The sequence below is a fragment of the Castanea sativa genome, chromosome 8 (genome assembly GCF_040712315.1).
Source record: "Castanea sativa cultivar Marrone di Chiusa Pesio chromosome 8, ASM4071231v1".
NCBI classification, from domain to species: Eukaryota; Viridiplantae; Streptophyta; class Magnoliopsida; order Fagales; family Fagaceae; genus Castanea; species Castanea sativa.
In genome coordinates, this window is record NC_134020.1 from 24,015,426 (window position 1) to 24,032,667 (window position 17,242).

Below are 17,242 nucleotides of genomic sequence, written 5' to 3' on the forward strand. Positions count from 1 at the left end.
GAATCTTATTATTTTATTAAGGTTTAATATTATATATTTGGTATTTGTTAAGAGCCTTGTAGCTACTAGAGGAAGGGGGCAAAGACCCTCCTAGTTTTGAAAAAACACTTCCTCCTTGTAATTTCTATAAAAAATATATACTAGCTTTTACGCATTGGCCCCCTTAAGAAGATAGTTTGGCTTTATTATTGCTTATAGCTCAATTGGTTGACACTTTTTGATGTTTTTAGTAGAGACATCTATCATTCAAATCATTTATTCCCCATTGTAACTATTAAATTATCAACAACAACAACATCAACAAAAAATTAGGTAATCAATTTTACCCCATGTTTCAAAATGGTTCCTAACTTAGATTAATCCTTAACCTTTTAAATGCGTATCAAAATGGCTCTACTGTCAACTTGCTGATACAAAAATATGACGTATCAAATGAAACTACTAAATTCAAGCAAAAGTATTGACATAGAGCATAGGTGACAGCTGAAGATTGTAGGAATTGTTGATGTCAAAAAGATTCCTAACGTGCTCTATAATAGCAGTTGATGTTGTCTTTTTTTTTTATTTAAAAAAACTATCGTCTAGGCTCTACGTTAGTATCAGTACTTGGTTTAGCGTTTGTGTATGTCTTATGTTTAATTACACCGCTTATTAAATAGAAGTCGTAGACCAAATGTTTAATTAGCTTATTAAATAAAAGTCGTAGACCAAATGTTTAATTACACCGCTTATTAAATACTCTATTTAGAGTAAAAAAGAGAGTATATTAGAGCAAAAAAGAAAGAAAAATCATTTTTGTAAAAAAAAAAAAAAATTAGAAAGAGAATTTTTTTTTTTAGAAAGATAATTACAACATGTTTGTTTTTAGACCTCCATACACTTTGTGCATAGAGATATACCAATTCAGCTACAGCAGAGAGAGGATATTTAAATACATTAAAGGTAGAACCAAGGCATCTATGCTAATTGGCTGATCCATGTGACATTTATTTTTGCAGAGTTTCTTTCTGTTTTATATTCACTCTCATGACTCATTCATAGTGGCCTGCAGGCTCGTTACTTAGTGCGTTAGTGGGTGGCATGTTGTTCGTCATATCTGTCATGAAGTTAGGTAAGTTGTAATACTAAAGTCTAAACTACGGCCCTCACATAAATTCATTGAACAATGAAATTTAGACCAAAAAGTAATTCACGTTGTTCTGTTCTGTTCTGTTCTTCGAAAACAAAAATTGCAACTTTGCCAAAAGCACACACACATATAATGCAATTGAAATAATTTTGCAAAAGACGATTTTGGGTCGTATATAACTATTGGAGAAGTCCTAGACTCATTGAATGATTGAGTTGATATCACAGAGGAACAGAAGCTTTGTCACCATATTCATGAGTCCATAAAACTCCATCACAACGTGACATCATAAATGTAAACTAAGGGACCATAATTTATGGCACCCCCAACTGCCCCGTGACAATATTTGAGCTCATTATTATCCAAGATGCAACCAATTAAATACAAGATCAGAGGGAAAAAAATATAGTAGTAATTGGCACAGATGTACTAGCCAAATAATCCAAAGGTTAGAAAATAAAAATTTAGCAGTTAGCACCACAGCTAGAATGACAGTAAATAGTAGGATCATACTAAAAAAATACACTCACAACAAATACTACAAGCCAAAGCAAATAATGAATGTAATCTTTAACATGTTGCTGCATGTATGAGTTGGGAATCTATAAAATACAAAGAAAGAAACACACTACAATGACAACTTTCAGATACTAAATCCTTGTAAACTGCTAAAACTCACTAGAACAACCAGCCTTTCTGTACTAAAGAGAACTCACAAATCAAATTTCACGCAGTTTGATTACAGAACTCTGCCAAGGACACCTCTACAAATAGTCAAATACTTCAAGTGCTGTAGAATAGGAGCAGAGTTTCTCTTCAAATTTTAAAGTAGCCAATCAAACAAGCCACATATTGTACAGGCCACAGGGGGATGCTAAAATCATTTTATCAGAAAAAAATAAACATATCTTGACAAGCCGGGGTCTCATTTTTTGGATAACAGAACCAAGATAACGTCCTATCTAGTGGAATATGGTGAACAATATGGTAAAAAAGGCACAGAAGTCTTATTAGAAAGTAGCTGAAACCGTAGAAGAGTATACGATCTCCAACCAATCACCTACCCTCAGACTTCACCAGCTGTGAGAACACCCTACTCATGGAAACACCTGAGAGATCATCCACGGCTGACACTTCAAACTGCGTAGCAGAAATACTAGTATTGCTGTCACCGAAATTGTTCACTTGCGGGGAGAGTTCACCAATCAAATTAGTACTGTTTTCTTCAGGATCACCATCAATAACTGCTTCTTGAAGTTGAAGAGCATATTCGAGATTCCATAAGACATCTCCCATAGAGGGCCTGTCAACACCAAAGTCGGCCAAGCATTTCTCAGCAGTCTCTCCAAACTTCCTCAGAGAATCTGGTCTAATTTTTCCCACAAGACTGGAATCTATTATTTGGTCCAACTGCCCTCTCTTCTGCCATTTCATTGCCCATTCAGCTAAGTTCACCATTTCTCTTGGAAGGGATGGATCAATAACAGGTCTTGCACAAAGAACTTCAAACAAAACCACACCAAATGAATACACGTCTGACTTTTCCGTCAGTTGTTGCCGCCTGAAATATTCAGGATCAAGATACCCAAAACTTCCTTTCACTGCTGTACTCACATGAGTCTGATCAATTTCAGGCCCTGTCTTCGAGAGCCCAAAATCAGCTACCTTGGCCATGAGATTCTCGTCAAGCAATATGTTAGCAGACTTTACGTCACGATGAATAACTGCTTTTGCATACCCTGTGTGAAGGTAATGAAGTCCTCTAGCTGATCCAATGCATATCTCAAGCCTCTCCTTCCAACTCATGCTTGGAAGACCTGAGCCATAAAGATGACTTTTGAGGGTCCCATTCTCCATATATTCATATATCAAGATCATCTCATTCTTTTCATCACAATATCCAATTAGTGAAACAAGATGGCGATGGCGGAACTGAGACAGCATCTCGATTTCAGTTTGAAACTCTGCAAGTCCCTGTTGGGATCGAGGATTTCCCCTCTTTACAGCCACTTTTGTACCATCACTTAAAACTCCCTTGTACACTTTCCCAAATCCACCAATCCCAATGACCCAACTCTCATCAAAATTGTTTGTGGCCTCTTGAACTGCCACAAAAGGAATGCGATAGCCAATGTTAGAGATGGCACTAAGAGTCGTTCCATTAGAATATTTGCTTACCATGGATTGAGAATTTCCTCCATTTGTTGATAATGGAATCCATGTCTTAGAGAGTCTTTGACGAGCTAGTCTTCTTCTCTTTCTGAACAACATAAAGAGAATTCCAGCCAACACTAATGCAATGAAGGCCCCAATTATTGTACCCACCATCACACTTACATTTTTCTTTGAACTTGAATTAATCACAGCATCTGCTGCACTGAGACTGCCCTTAGAATTGTTCAGTTTCATGATCTCCAGCCCATTTAGGATGGCATTGGGGAAAGCACCTTTTAAAGTATATGGACCAACACTTATACGAAGCTTATTGCTAACAGTTGTCTCCGTAACATAATCCATATAATATGCAGCAGCCAATACGTTATTCAATAAAGCACTCAGATCAAGACCCTGAACAACAATCCAGGGGTCAATGTAAACACTGAAGTAGAGCTGGTTAAGACTATCACTCACTATATCACAAAAGTGAAAACGGACAAGGTACTCAAATCCTATATCCACATTGAACTCCCAGCTCACATTGAAATTGCTGTTAGGATCATTTGTTGAGTTCATCACCGTGGCAGTTCCATAGACAGTCTGTGGAGCTGTATCCTGTGTTGCTCCGCCTGGAACATACGTAACAGCTGCAATATTTGAGGCATTCTTGGCAGCGTTTGGCTGTACTAAAAATTTTTGATCAGGAATCCAAGTTCTCCAAAGTGTATCATTATTAGGTGTGACTATTGGCCCACCCATGTTCACCCTCCAAACTGTCTCAAGTGCCATAGGCAACAACCCTTGGAACTTTCCTGCTGGACTAATGGCATCATCGATAATGAGCGCATCAGGGACTGAAACCACTTCTATGGCATTTAGGAAGGCGGTTGAATTGGCAGAAGGGGTAAAGGTGATTACAAGGTCATTTGATATCACATTTAGAGAAAATTCTTTAACAACAGCACTGCTTGTCACACTGAAATTGCTCAGAAGGACATGGTCTTGAGTTGAGACAGCAAAATTTGCCACACTCATATTGTAACTTTTATATACGAATGGATAGAAATAGAGGCGGATCCAGTGCCTCCCACTCTGGTGGATTGAAAAGGTGTATTTTGAGGATCCAGTAAAGACTCTGGCTGTCTGATACAGTGGGGAATCTGAGAAGGGTGTGATGGATGTCAAATTGGATTTGGCAATAACATCTTGAGGGGTTGAAAGCATATTTGAAGCCAAGTTATCAGCAATGAATACACGGGTATCCACTGAAGTATTTGTGGATGATCCACAGTCTATAAGGTAATTGTCTACTGGATTAAATCCACTAGACAAGCTTGACAAGAACAAAAATGATACAACCCAGGTAAACAATTCAGCTTTTCTAAAACCCATCATCACTAAAGACTGGAAATTTATTGAAGAACAAAGAGATAGATGGGGTTTTCTTAAGATGAGCTGGAAATGAAATCTGGGGCTCTTATACAGGAAGAGCAACACAAGAACTCACAAATACTACTGAAATAAAAAAACCCATGAAACAAACTGAATAAGAAAGAGCAAAGTTGGCACCTTTAGGATCATGTGGCCTTCAAGACGCGTAATCCCAGTGCAGAAAGCAAATTTGAGAGTACCCTTTTGGAGGTTCTGAAGGGATTTCAATGCAAAGAAGAGGAACAGACAAATATTATGCGCAAATCTTGCAGAACACCAGGCACCAGCTGGTTTCAATTTGATGACAGCTTTAGATATTGACGGCCCTTGGGTAGCTAGACTCATAAAACACTTCTAAGTATGTGATTGAAACAAATAACAGACAGAAAGAGAGACTAAAACAGAGTCAAAGAGGTATTGGCACAAGATTCAATATTATAAAGAAAGCCGGCTAATTAGAGGGCTGACCTCGTTTTGTTTGTGAAACCATGAATAGAAGTATGAAATTCATTTCTCTTTGGTAAGAAAAAAAGAAGATAAAAGGGTCATTAACAAAAACAAAGAAGAAGTGAAGAGGTAATTGGTAACTTACAGCAGAGAGAGGTTAATGGAGAGAGTCTTATTGTTGATTTTAATGCTAGCGGGCAAGAGAACGTAACAGTCAGCTAGTTGGGTTTACTGATGGAGTAAGTAATGCTACATTCACACACACACAATTGATAACATTTTTCAAACCTTTATTGAATTTGATTCTCTATTAACGTTAATTTTTTACTTATTATTAACAATTTATCGCATCATCAACGAGTGACAATTTTTTCTTTATTTGTATAGACTCTCTCTTACTGATGTTCTTGTCTGGGTGTTGTGAGTTAAAAAGGTTAAGAGCATTACCAACTATATCATAAAAAGCTTAGAGACCTACTTTAATCAGTGTTACTTCAACTACAGGAAAAAATAAATAATTTTTTTTTATATGGAAAACACATCAGTCTGAAACACTTACATATAGAATTTTTAGTGATTTTAATATTTTTATTTTAGCATCCCATTTTCGTACATATAATATTTGTTCACAAGTATAGGAACATTTATATAAAACAGTGGCAGCTCCAACAATATTTTTTGAGGGATTCAATTAAATTGAAAATGTTAAGAATGACTTCTTTCTAAATAATATTTTCCTATTTCATCTTGATCATTAGGATAATAAACTAGATCTTTTCTCATAAGTCGTAACCATAATTCGAAGGAAATATTTTCAAGTTAACACGAGTTCTCTTAAAGGATAAATCTTAGATACAATACGAATCTCATGAAAACATGTGATTTCCTTATAAAAAAAATTGTTCATAGTATTAGCAAGAGAATAAAGGATAAATTATATGTTCATTGGCATATTACTTTCATAGTATAATGAAAATATTAATTATTGTATCTAAGATAAAATCTTGGAAATCCTTATTACAATAAGATAAATGATATGTCCACAAAATTTTCATAATATTTTTACAATAAATCCTAAATGGCAGGTTGTTACTGGTTGTTATTGTTGGGGAAAAAAGTAATCTTAGTATTAGGTTTAAATTTGAATCAACAACAACTAACCATCTATGATTTGTTGTGAAAATGTTATGGACGTAGCACATTTTTTTATAATAAAGTTATTAATTATTTTTGTTAAGTGAACTTTAATTATTATTACTTAGAATACTTTAATTTATTAGTTTTTGTCTTTACTTTTTCCAATTTTTTTTATTTAACAATTCAAATCAACTTTGAAAACTTATTGGCATTTCTAATTTATTATGAAGAATTTTTGTTATGTCTTTTACATTACTCTATGAAAAATTCAATACAACAATACAATCATTAAAAAAATAATAAAATATTTTCTTCACCCCCATTATCCCACACCTTACCTCCACTATCTCACCCTTAATTGCTTTAAGTATTTATACTTTACTGCTCACTTAATTGTACTTTTTTTAGATATAAGATCAACAAATTACTAATTTTTGTTGTTAGACTTGCTTTTTCTTTTTTTCTTTTTCTTTTTTCTAGATCAAATTGGTTTGTTGTTGAGTTTTCTTTTTTTCTTTTCATTTAAAAATGTCAAGATAAATGTTGGTCTTGAATTGGTCTGGAGATTCTTTTAGGGAGTTCAAATTTTTATTTATGGTGGTTATATCCACAAAAAAAACAATTAAAGTATTATATATATATATGTCCCAGGATCATTGAACCTACTCAAGTCAATGTGGTGCTGCCATTGATATAAAACCTTTATTTTTTGTATGTAGATTACAGAAAAGATGATGTTTATGTACTATGAATTAAATAATTGAAAGTTCTTTAAATTATTATCAATTTTACTAAAAATAAAACTTACAAACAGACACAATAATATATGTAGATGAACAAAGTTTGGATGTAAACTTAATTGTAAAACTAATGGTTACAACTTCACTTAATTAATATTTTTTATTGGATGTGAAATTTGACAAATCTACCACTAGATAAAATTTTCTTCTTATATCCTCCACGCTTGTAAAATTTACAGAAAATCTAAGATTAATAGTTATATTATCAATCCAATATTTAAATTTTAAATTTTTGTAATATAGAATTACAAAAAAAAAAGTTTATGGATCAAATAGTAAATAACATCTAATTAGTACGAAATTTAACATGGATGTTAAAAAAAATTTTAAAAAAATACAATTTAACAGTTAAATTTTTAAAATACATAATCATATTAATTTTTTTAGTGGGAAACTGAAAATTGTAACCACTAACTACAACCAAATTTGTACAATCTTAAGTCAAATAACCTAATAAATTTATATATTTCAATTATTTTTTTGTGATTTCTAATTAATTTGTAATAAAATTTATAATTATTCAAACATCACTTCTGGGTACTTGTCAATAAAAAGTAAAGACCTAGCCCGGCGAAAGACGTTGAAAACTTTAAATATAATAATATGGTGAGTAGAGTTGATATATTTGACAACATATATTTGAATAAAATACATGAAACAGCTGTTTCAAGCTTGTCAATCTCGGTTGATTGTTCATATTAGATAGATATTGAAGTACACAAAATAAAAATAAACAGAAGTATTTTTATATTATTATATGAAAATAAACAAAAGTTTGATATTATTTATACTTACAAAAGAATGAAACCAATCACTATATATTGAGAGCTTAACCTACGTGGATCAAACTTACGAGTAAGACAAAGGAAGGCAATTAAAGAACGTGAATTGTCTACGTATTTTCGGTGACACTTTCTTTATCTTTTCTAAATCGCTTTCGTCATGTTTCATGTACATTCGATCACAATGCCTCTTCACATGTGGAGCAAAAAAAAAGAAAAAAAAAACTCTTTACATCTGCAGTAGGTGCATAAACGAGTCAACTCAAGCTTATCAACAAATTATATTACATTTTTCTCAACCAAAAATAAAAAATACTTATATTACATATTCAAGTTATGTTCATTTTTATGTTAAACAAGTTCAAATTTTTTATGAAATTCTTTATTAACTTAATTATTTTAACTATATATTGTAACACCATGACTAAAATTTCTCAACTCTCTACATGTTTATGCTAATAATTAATAACTAAATTATAGTTAATATTATATTATATGAGTTAATTAGATATGATAGTTTTGATTTATGTACGTACTTTTAAAATTTTACTCACCAACCAAATATTGTTAAAATTATATACCATTTACATTAACGATAAATTGTACATAATATTTAATATTTTATGGACTTGGTTACAAATATACATAATGCAATATCAAGCGTATATAAATATATTTGTATGCTTGTATACATAGAAACTGTAGGGACATTGGGTCCAGTAATTTATAAAGGGTGACCCAAGAATATCTTTTGGGCTAAAAGCCCAATTCGAGGACATCAAATGATCTAAGGTGTGTGAATGTACCTCATAAAGAAAATACTAGGTAAAAAAGCGATAGTGTCTGAATAAATATGTCTGAGGAAAACTGTGTCCTTGGATAATGAAGCCGAGGTAATAGAAGGGAAGGTTTAATATCCCTAGGCTATGTTATAGAAATTCCAATGGTTTCGGGAAGACACAGTACACGTGGAGGATAATAAAAAGAGTGGTGGAATATCTAAGATAAAGCTGCTACCACCGCCCCCGCATTAAAGACTCTGCAACTGATATGCAGGCTGCATTAATGGAGAAATGAGACCTAAGCATGAGGTTTGAAACTTGGCCCCTGTCTCCAGAAAACTTCAAGGAAAATGGATTGGACAAGTATCTAAGCCAGCGTTATAACCATGAGGTGGAAGATGAGAAGGGGAGAAGGAGGAAGTATAAATGAGAGAAGGGACCTTCAGAAAAGGAGAGGCTTTTTTTGGGGAGAAAAGAAAGAATCGTATATAATAAATCTGACTGTCCACAATTGTAATCTATCTTGAAAAGTAGTATTATAAACTATCTACGGATTGTGTCCGATGAGAAATTTTCATTCATATTCTTATAAACAACTCTCTATTTGTGCCATTGGACCCAAAGCCCATTTTTCTTTGTTGTTTAAATCACCTTTAGAATCGAGATTTCAAGCCCACTCTCTACAAATTTATTGTAAAAATGCCTTTCAAGCCCTTTCCCTTCTGATTGTGGGTCAGGAGCTCGAATTGTGTCCTTACAGAAACATATAATATTATATATACTTAAATTGAATCTTATACTAGTAAGTTTGTTTGCTAACACATTGTTTTGTTTTAGCTTAGCTCATTTAGTGGTTGAGTCCAAATTTGGGCTTGAATTTGACTTGTTTGCTAAATAAACAAACATAAACAAGGTTTTACCCAAGTCTAAACTATTTGGAAACATTTGGTTCATTTACAACTCTGTAGGGAACTAACCTTATCTCAAGATAGGTCAACTTAACTTCAATCTCCTCTCAAAAGCCAAATTTTATACAAATGCACACATAATAACTAGAAACTTGTATAGTGCATGAGAAAGTTCCAAATGATCTAATAATCTCCGTGTTTTATTTATATTAAAATCTGAAATTTGATAAAATGATAATCACTCATAGGCATTTATTATGTTAGAATATTTATATGGAATTATCCATTCTACTATTTTTTTTTTTAAACTATGATATGATGTTATTCTTATGGAGGTTGTAATTATATAAGTGGTGTGATTTGAAGGTAGTGGGTGTGCTATAACTCAAACAATATAATAAAACATTCACACAAGAAAACAATATTTAGGCAAAAATTCAAAACTGACCCTCTAACTTTCAGCATTTTTCATTTCAATCCTCTAATTTTCAGTTTTGTTATTTCAGTCTTCTAGCTTTCAATTGTTGTCAATTTGGTACTCCGTTAAACCCTAATTATGTCCTGCCATTAATTGAGTCAAAACGACGTCATTTTGGCTTTTAATATATATATATATATATATTTCTGAATTAAAAGAATATTAAAAAAAAAACATTTAGGCATCGTTCCCCTTACATGAAATCAAAACCAAGGATGAATCCAGCTCCGGTCATGAGCAGAACAAGGTGTCGTTCCCCTTAGCAGAACAATGAATTGCTCATGGCTCCAACTCCGACCATGAGCCCCCTTACCTTAGGGCGCTCATCAGTGACGAATCCCAATAGAACACCATACAATTAAGAAGCTTCAAACCAGGCGAGAGCGTTGTCACCGGCAATGAACCAATGCGAAACACATTTCAATCCAAAATTTGTTGTGGTGGGTGACGAGGGCAACAAGGGAGACAACCTTAGCAACCAGAACAAGAGTTGAGACAAGAATTGCTGCTCTTTGTTAAGAATAGTGGCTGCGAAGTAGGCGATGGGAGTGGAAGGGAGGGATTGGTCTTTGAGAGTTTGAGAGATGTCGCCTATGACTGCGTAGAGGTGTTGGTGATCTTCTTTCAAGGACTTGCCGAAGCGAGAGAGGATCCAATTACAAAGGTCTTCATTGTAGTTGGTGATGGTGAGTGATTCTAGAAACATTGTGGGTTCCCCTAAATGTTTTCTTCTTCTTTTTTTTCTTTTTTTGAATATAAGTTTTGTTTTTAATTTTCTTTTAATTCTGAAATTTATTTAAAAGGTGGTTTTTGGAACAATGGTGGAGGATAAAGAGAGAGAGACAGAGACAGAGACAGAGAGTCTGACCAGAAAAGAAACATAAATCACACAAACTAAAAAAGAAAGAAAAACTAGAAACAGAGCACCTCACGTACCTCTTGTTAGTGTTCACCTTGGGTGTTTTTTTTTTCCTATGGAGGTGGTGGAGCCGTGGAGGAGAGAGAGAGAGAGAGAAACGTAAATGAGAGAGAGTCAAAAGTCAAAGGTTTAGAAAATAATAAATAAGAGTAATTAATTAGACTCTAATCAGAATATTTGTAAAAATTATAGTCTTTTTTTTAACCGTTGGATCTACTTAAATCCAATGGTTTAAAAAATGTGTAACACCAGGTGTAACTTGAACCTATCTCATATATATATATATATATATATGAAAAAAATGGTGGATTCATTTAAGAACCAGTAAAAAATTGTCAACTAATTGCTATGAAAAATATTGTAATTTTTTTTTAATCCATAGTGTGGGGGCCTGAGGACCAAGGATGAAGACCAAGGAACGAAGGAGATCTTAGTTAGGATGAGGGCCGAGGACGTGAGGACATGGTTGCATGGAGAAGTACGAAGGGACTGGTGATATATGGCAGAGAGAGTGAAAATATCGGGTTTGAGGGTAGATAGCCTGTGAACTCTGCATTGAATGCTCTGTACCTAGTTTCCTAGCCGCATTAAATGAGGAATAACAGCTTTATCAACTGTATTGATGTGGAGTTGACCTGAACAATGCAAATCACAGCTAGGTAGCTTCTTTCCACCACCTTTTACAAGCAATCGTACAAGTGTCAACAAAAGAAAATGATTAAGTGGGAGATGAATGGTTGACATGACAAGAGTAAGGAGTATAAATAGGGATGAAAAGGGCTAGGAGAGGGCATGATGAACACGGCTCTGAGAATAGAGAGAATATTGATATTTGAATGTAAAGGATTCCTCCTCAGGAAAACTTAAGAACGAGTGTTTCCTATTCCTTGTTACTTTGAGTGGAATCCTTGGGATGTAGTCGTCCTTTGTTGTTTTGTTCTCTCTCAACAAATTTTTTGTTTTAGGCCTTGAATTATTGGATTCATAAATGAGCTTTAGTTCCGTGTGTGTTTTTTGGCCCTTACACATAGTATTACTCTAAGGCCTTGTTTGAGAGGAGGGAATGGAATGGAAATGAATAAAAAGAATAATTTTGAAATATTATTCCATTCCCTTGTTTGGGAGTTTTAATGAATGGAATAGAAAGCTCATTCCCTTATTTGGAAGTTTAAGTGGAAGGGAATGGAATGGGTAGGAGGAAACACTCATTCCTCTCTATTCCCTTAAAATCTCAAATTTTCATTTCTCCTGAAATTGGGAAGAATAGGAGGGAATAAAATTAAATTTAATGAATTTTTTACTAAAACTCTCAAAATACCCCTATATAGTCAATCTTTTATTTTAAAATAGGGGTCTAATATAATATTGTCATAAAATGATTCCATTCTATTCTCTCCATGTTACTCCCAAACAAGATTACTTACATTCTATTCATTTATTTTAAAACATTCAATCAAGGTTACTTACCATTCAATTCCATTATTTTCCCTTACTTAAATACATTCAATTCAATTCCATTCATTTCCATTACCTTATGATCATTCCATTCTATTTCATTCCCTTATGATCATTCCATTCTATTTCATTCCCTTATGAACTCCCAAACAAAACCTAACTATAAACATATATATTTGGAGCCAAATTTTCTAGAAAAACTATTTCTTGTATATTGGAATATAGTCAAACTTTTTTCCTTTGTCTATTTCTTATATACTAAAACATTTGTGTTTTTAATTAATCCTATCTTTATCAGGAATATCCAACAGTGGAAAAGTATAAATTGTCCTTTCGAGTCGAAATGGGACCTCTCGATGTAAAATTGCACTTATGTCAAACTTTATACATTTTACCAGGACAGACGACCCCATTGCTTGGGAACAAATCAATGTGAACAAATAGAATAAAAATGCAAGTCAAGCATGTGTATAAAGAAGTATGCAAAAAGTAGAAGATTACACACTTTGCCACAATTTATATAAATATAAACTTGATTACACCACTAATTCATGGGCCTACCATTGATATTTAGTAAAAAAAATCAAATTTTCACTTGTCACATGCTTAAGTCGGGGCAAAGTGTGTGGTTTTAGACAACTTTTTTATTAAAGTATCACTCTAATACGCACATTCTAGTTCTTTTATGGACATAATTGCCCACATATTTTGACCCAATTTACACATTTGTTAAAGTGTAATTGGAATATATCGTTTACACATAAGTTCTGTTGAAGCAGAATATCGTCAGTTGAGGAAGGTTCGTCCAGATGAATTCCAGCCGGCGGGAGTCCGCCCAAACGATCACTGTGTCACTCCTGCGGATAAGACAAGTTTCTTTACTCGGTCACCGGTGTGGTGCCTGCCACAACACCTCCGATGCCAAAGTTAGCTCAAAAAAGAAAATAGAGTTTTTCTTTAGGAATTTATTTGTTCTTTATGCAATTGTGTACCTTGTGTGGATGGTGCTTCTCCTTTATATATTTCTCTTTGGTGTCTAGCCGTTACGGCATTAATTCCAGGTTTAATGGTGCTCCTGGCCGAGTAATGGTTCTTTAATATGCCTCCAACGGTCTACCCAGCTGGTGTCGTAACCGCTTGAGGCATTACTGCTGTCATTGAACCATTTTGGTGCCCTCGTCAGTGACGTGGGATTTTTCTCTCGTCAGTATCATTGTACTCGTCAGTGAGCCATTATCGTCATTCCCATCAGATGCCCCCGGATCATGTGGTCGTCATGACGCGTCATGTCGTCCACAGGATCGAGTATGTCGTCCACAGAATGCGAATCGCTCGAATACGTTGTCCTCAGAATGCGAATCGTTTGAGTTGCAGATGGGGTTTCGTGCTGTAATAAAGGCGTAGTGGTGGCGCCTTTCTGATTGTTGCCACGTGTTGCTCACTGGTGGGTGCAGTTTTGTGCGACCCTTGGGTTTCCCGCTAAGTTGCGGTTTTTTTTTTTTTTGTTTAAAAACTCCCACTTTTCTTCTTCTTTTTGTTTCTTATCTTCTAAAACTTCCTGTTTGTGCCCCTTCCTATTCCTTCAATTTTCTCTGTGAATTAGTGCGCATTCTCCATCTCTCCAAAGTTGGTGCAAGGCAGGGTTCTCTAGCTTGAGGTATGTTCTTTCCTTTTCCTTTCGTTCTTCTTTTTCTTCTTCCCCTTTTCTTAATAATGAGATTCTGATGCCCCCCTTTTTCCTTCTTTCCTTTTTTTTTTTTTTTTAGCTTCTTTGGTCTTTCCATGATAGATAGTTCTGAGGTTTGGGTTGTTTGTCCTTCGATTTCTTTCCTATTTGCGCGCTTAGGAGGGTTTGTAGGGGTTTCCCCAAATTTTAAGGGTTTTATCTCAGAGGGTAACGGTTTGGGAGTGGTGGTGGCCGATTTGTTGCCATTACTTCGTCTATCCGTCAATTGGTTGGGGAATTTGTTAAGGGAGTGGGAAAGGATGTCTGAGGTGAGGACGAGTGAACTTGAGGCACCGGCTGTCATCTAGTGACGATCCGGTGGGGGGAGATACGCCGTCTCTTCCTTCGGGAGGTCGGGGCTTTCCACGCCATAGAGAGGTATGTGGTTTGGATTCGAGGTTTTAGGTAGATTTAGGGAAAGATTTCGAGTTCCGGAGCGGGTTAGGGTTCGTTTGCCCGGCCAAGGAGGATCGGGCTTGTCATTCTTTCCACAGGGAGGTCTGTTTTTATGAGTCTTCTTTTATCTGCGGGTTGAGGCTCCCGGTTCATCCCTTTTTCATGGAGTTGTTAGATCGTTACGGCATTGCTCGGGGCAACTTATGCCTAACTCTGGAGGATCTTGGTCGTGTATGGGAATATGGCCGGCATTACGGACGAGGGGAGAGCTTAGGGTGGACGAGCTCACCTATTTGTACCGTCTAAAGGAATGCAAGAGTTCGGGTATTATGAGTTAGTCCCGTGGGAAAAGAGGACCCGGATCGTCCGAAATTTACCCTCGTCTTTCGAGTCTTGGAAATCCGGTTCTTTTGTGTCGGGGGACGATTTTGAAACCCCTGCAGGAGGGGTTTGGGGTGAACTCCGAGGCTATCTCGTCGGTGGAGGACCCCGAGCTTAGGTGCGTCATTACTTATTCCCGTCACCCGAGCTTCGTTGAACTTGATTTTCTCCAAATTATTTTTTTTTTTTAACTACACTGTTAATTGTTTTGCGCAGTAAAAAGGCGCCACTAAGCTCGAAGCGGATATAAGGAACGAGTGGAGAAGGCGATTGAGTACGCGCAGACAATTGTGGATTGGGACGACCTTGTAGACCCGCGCACTCTCGCATTCTATTGTCTCGGCCCCGAACCTTCTGCTTTCGTCTTGCGTAACCTCCGGATTGAAGGCAAAAAAAGTAATTTGCGCCTTGTGTATTTCCTTCTCATGAATGTTCCTTTCATATATATATTTTTTTTTATACGTTCCTTTTTCGCAGAGATGACGACCAAATTTAACAAAGGCATGTATGACAAGATGAGAGCAAAAAAGGACGAACCTTTATCCCACCTTGGGAGAAAGGTGGTCCGCATTACCGGGACGGGCCCTCCCGTTACTCCTGCAGCTTCTATTACGCATCTCGTCTCCGGGACTGACACGACGAGGTCAGCCTCTCCTGCCGCCTCTATCGAGGGAAATCCCCACTCCGCTTCTAAGAAGCGGCGGAGCTTCGAACAAGGGGAAGGAGAAGGTTGACTCTCGTTCGTCGTCAATGCGGGACGACGAGAGACTTGCGTGGACGAGCTCGTGAGGTGGTGACGGCGGACGACTTGAGGATCTTCTCGGGCTCATCGGCGAAGGATCTTGTGGGTCGTCGGTTGCACAAGCTTGTCCGAGTGTAATGCCCTTGTGTTATTTTTGTTTCACATGCCCGTTCACTTATTCCTTCTCCCTTTTTTTTTTTTTTTTTTTTGACCCCCTATGTGTTCTACGAGGTGTTGGGGAAAGTATTCATCTTTCCTGCGAGTATTTAGCTCGAGAGGCCAAGGTCGAGTCGGCTTTATCGCGAGATATCGGTCTTGGAGATGGACAACTCAAAGCTCGAAGGAGCTTATAGTCGCCATGGGTGAAGTTAATGTTGCCAAGGAAGAGGCCGGGAAGATTCGGGACGACCTTAGAAGCCGAGCGGCAGTTGGTTCTAGAGAAGGACGAACAACTAGCTTCGCTTGGGAGAGGTGAAAGGGGTTCTTTAACGAGGGCAATAGAGGGCTTCCGGCGAAGAGTACAACTCTGTCCTCTTTCGTGGTACTCGGGGATTCGAGGATTCTTTGCGAAGATACCTAATCAAACACCTCTGCAGTAGACTTGGCGATGCTAGATATGGAGGAGGTAGATAGAGAGATGGCTGGCGAGGCTGCGGCAATGCTCCCCGATGCCGATTACCCAGTGAAGTCCCTCCTGCTGATGAAAGGGAGGACGAGTGAAAACTTTTTATAATTTCTGCTTGTGTCGTTTTTTTTTTTTTTTTTTTTTTTTTTTTTTTTGGTGTGCCCTTTGTATTTTGGGCTTTAACTTGGGAACAATTTTACTTATATTTTGAGACTATTATTTTTGCTTTAAAGTAATTGCTCATTTGCTCTTTGTAGCTACTTGTTTTGTTTTACTTGGAATATACATCTCTCTATCTCGTCAGTAATGCACACCTGTCATTACTTAGATTTTTAGGAGACATTTTTTGTGTCTCGTCAGTAACGTATATCCGTCGGTACAAGATCCCATTACTTAGAGATTTTTTTTTGTTGGAGACATTCATTGTGCCTCGTCAGTAATATACATCCGTCGGTGCAAGATCCCATTACTTAGATTTTTTGGAGACATTCTTTGTGTCTCGTCAGTAATATACATCCGTCGGTGCGGAATTTTATTACTTAGATTTTTTTGGAGACATTCTTTGTGTCTCGTCAGTAATATACATCCGTCGGTGCGGAATTTTATTACTTAGATTTTTTGGAGACATTCTTTGTGTCTCGTCAGTAATATACATCCGTCGGTGCGGAATTTTATTACTTAGATTTTTTTGGAGACATTCTTTGTGTCTCGTCAGTAATATACATCCGTCGGTGCGGAATTTTATTACTTAGATTTTTTGGAGACATTCTTTGTGTCTCGTCAGTAATATACATCCGTCGGTGCGGAATTTTATTACTTAGATTTTTTTTTGGAGACATTCTTTGTGTCTCGTCAGTAATGTGGACTGCATTAGCACGATGGTAGGCAATGCTTTTATTAATTTCGGAAAAATGAATACATTCGCTTGTCACACCTTTTCATGGTAC

General features: G+C 36.1%; 1 protein-coding gene across 1 annotated transcript; it reads right to left on the bottom strand.

Annotated features, from left to right (window-relative positions):
* Positions 1–1,613: 1,613 nt before the first annotated feature.
* LOC142607505 (receptor-like protein kinase HERK 1) lies at positions 1,614–5,297 on the bottom strand. The gene has a single exon (XM_075779025.1). The coding sequence runs from the start codon at positions 4,679–4,681 to the stop codon at positions 2,186–2,188; it is 2,496 nt and encodes an 831-aa protein (XP_075635140.1). The 5' UTR covers positions 4,682–5,297; the 3' UTR covers positions 1,614–2,185.
* Between the last annotated feature and the right edge of the window lie 11,945 nt (positions 5,298–17,242).

Bases quoted from the DNA above. Each gene is read 5' to 3' on its own strand.
- LOC142607505 (XM_075779025.1), bottom strand. From the start codon at position 4,681: ATGATGGGTTTTAGAAAAGCTGAATTGTTTACCTGGGTTGTATCATTT.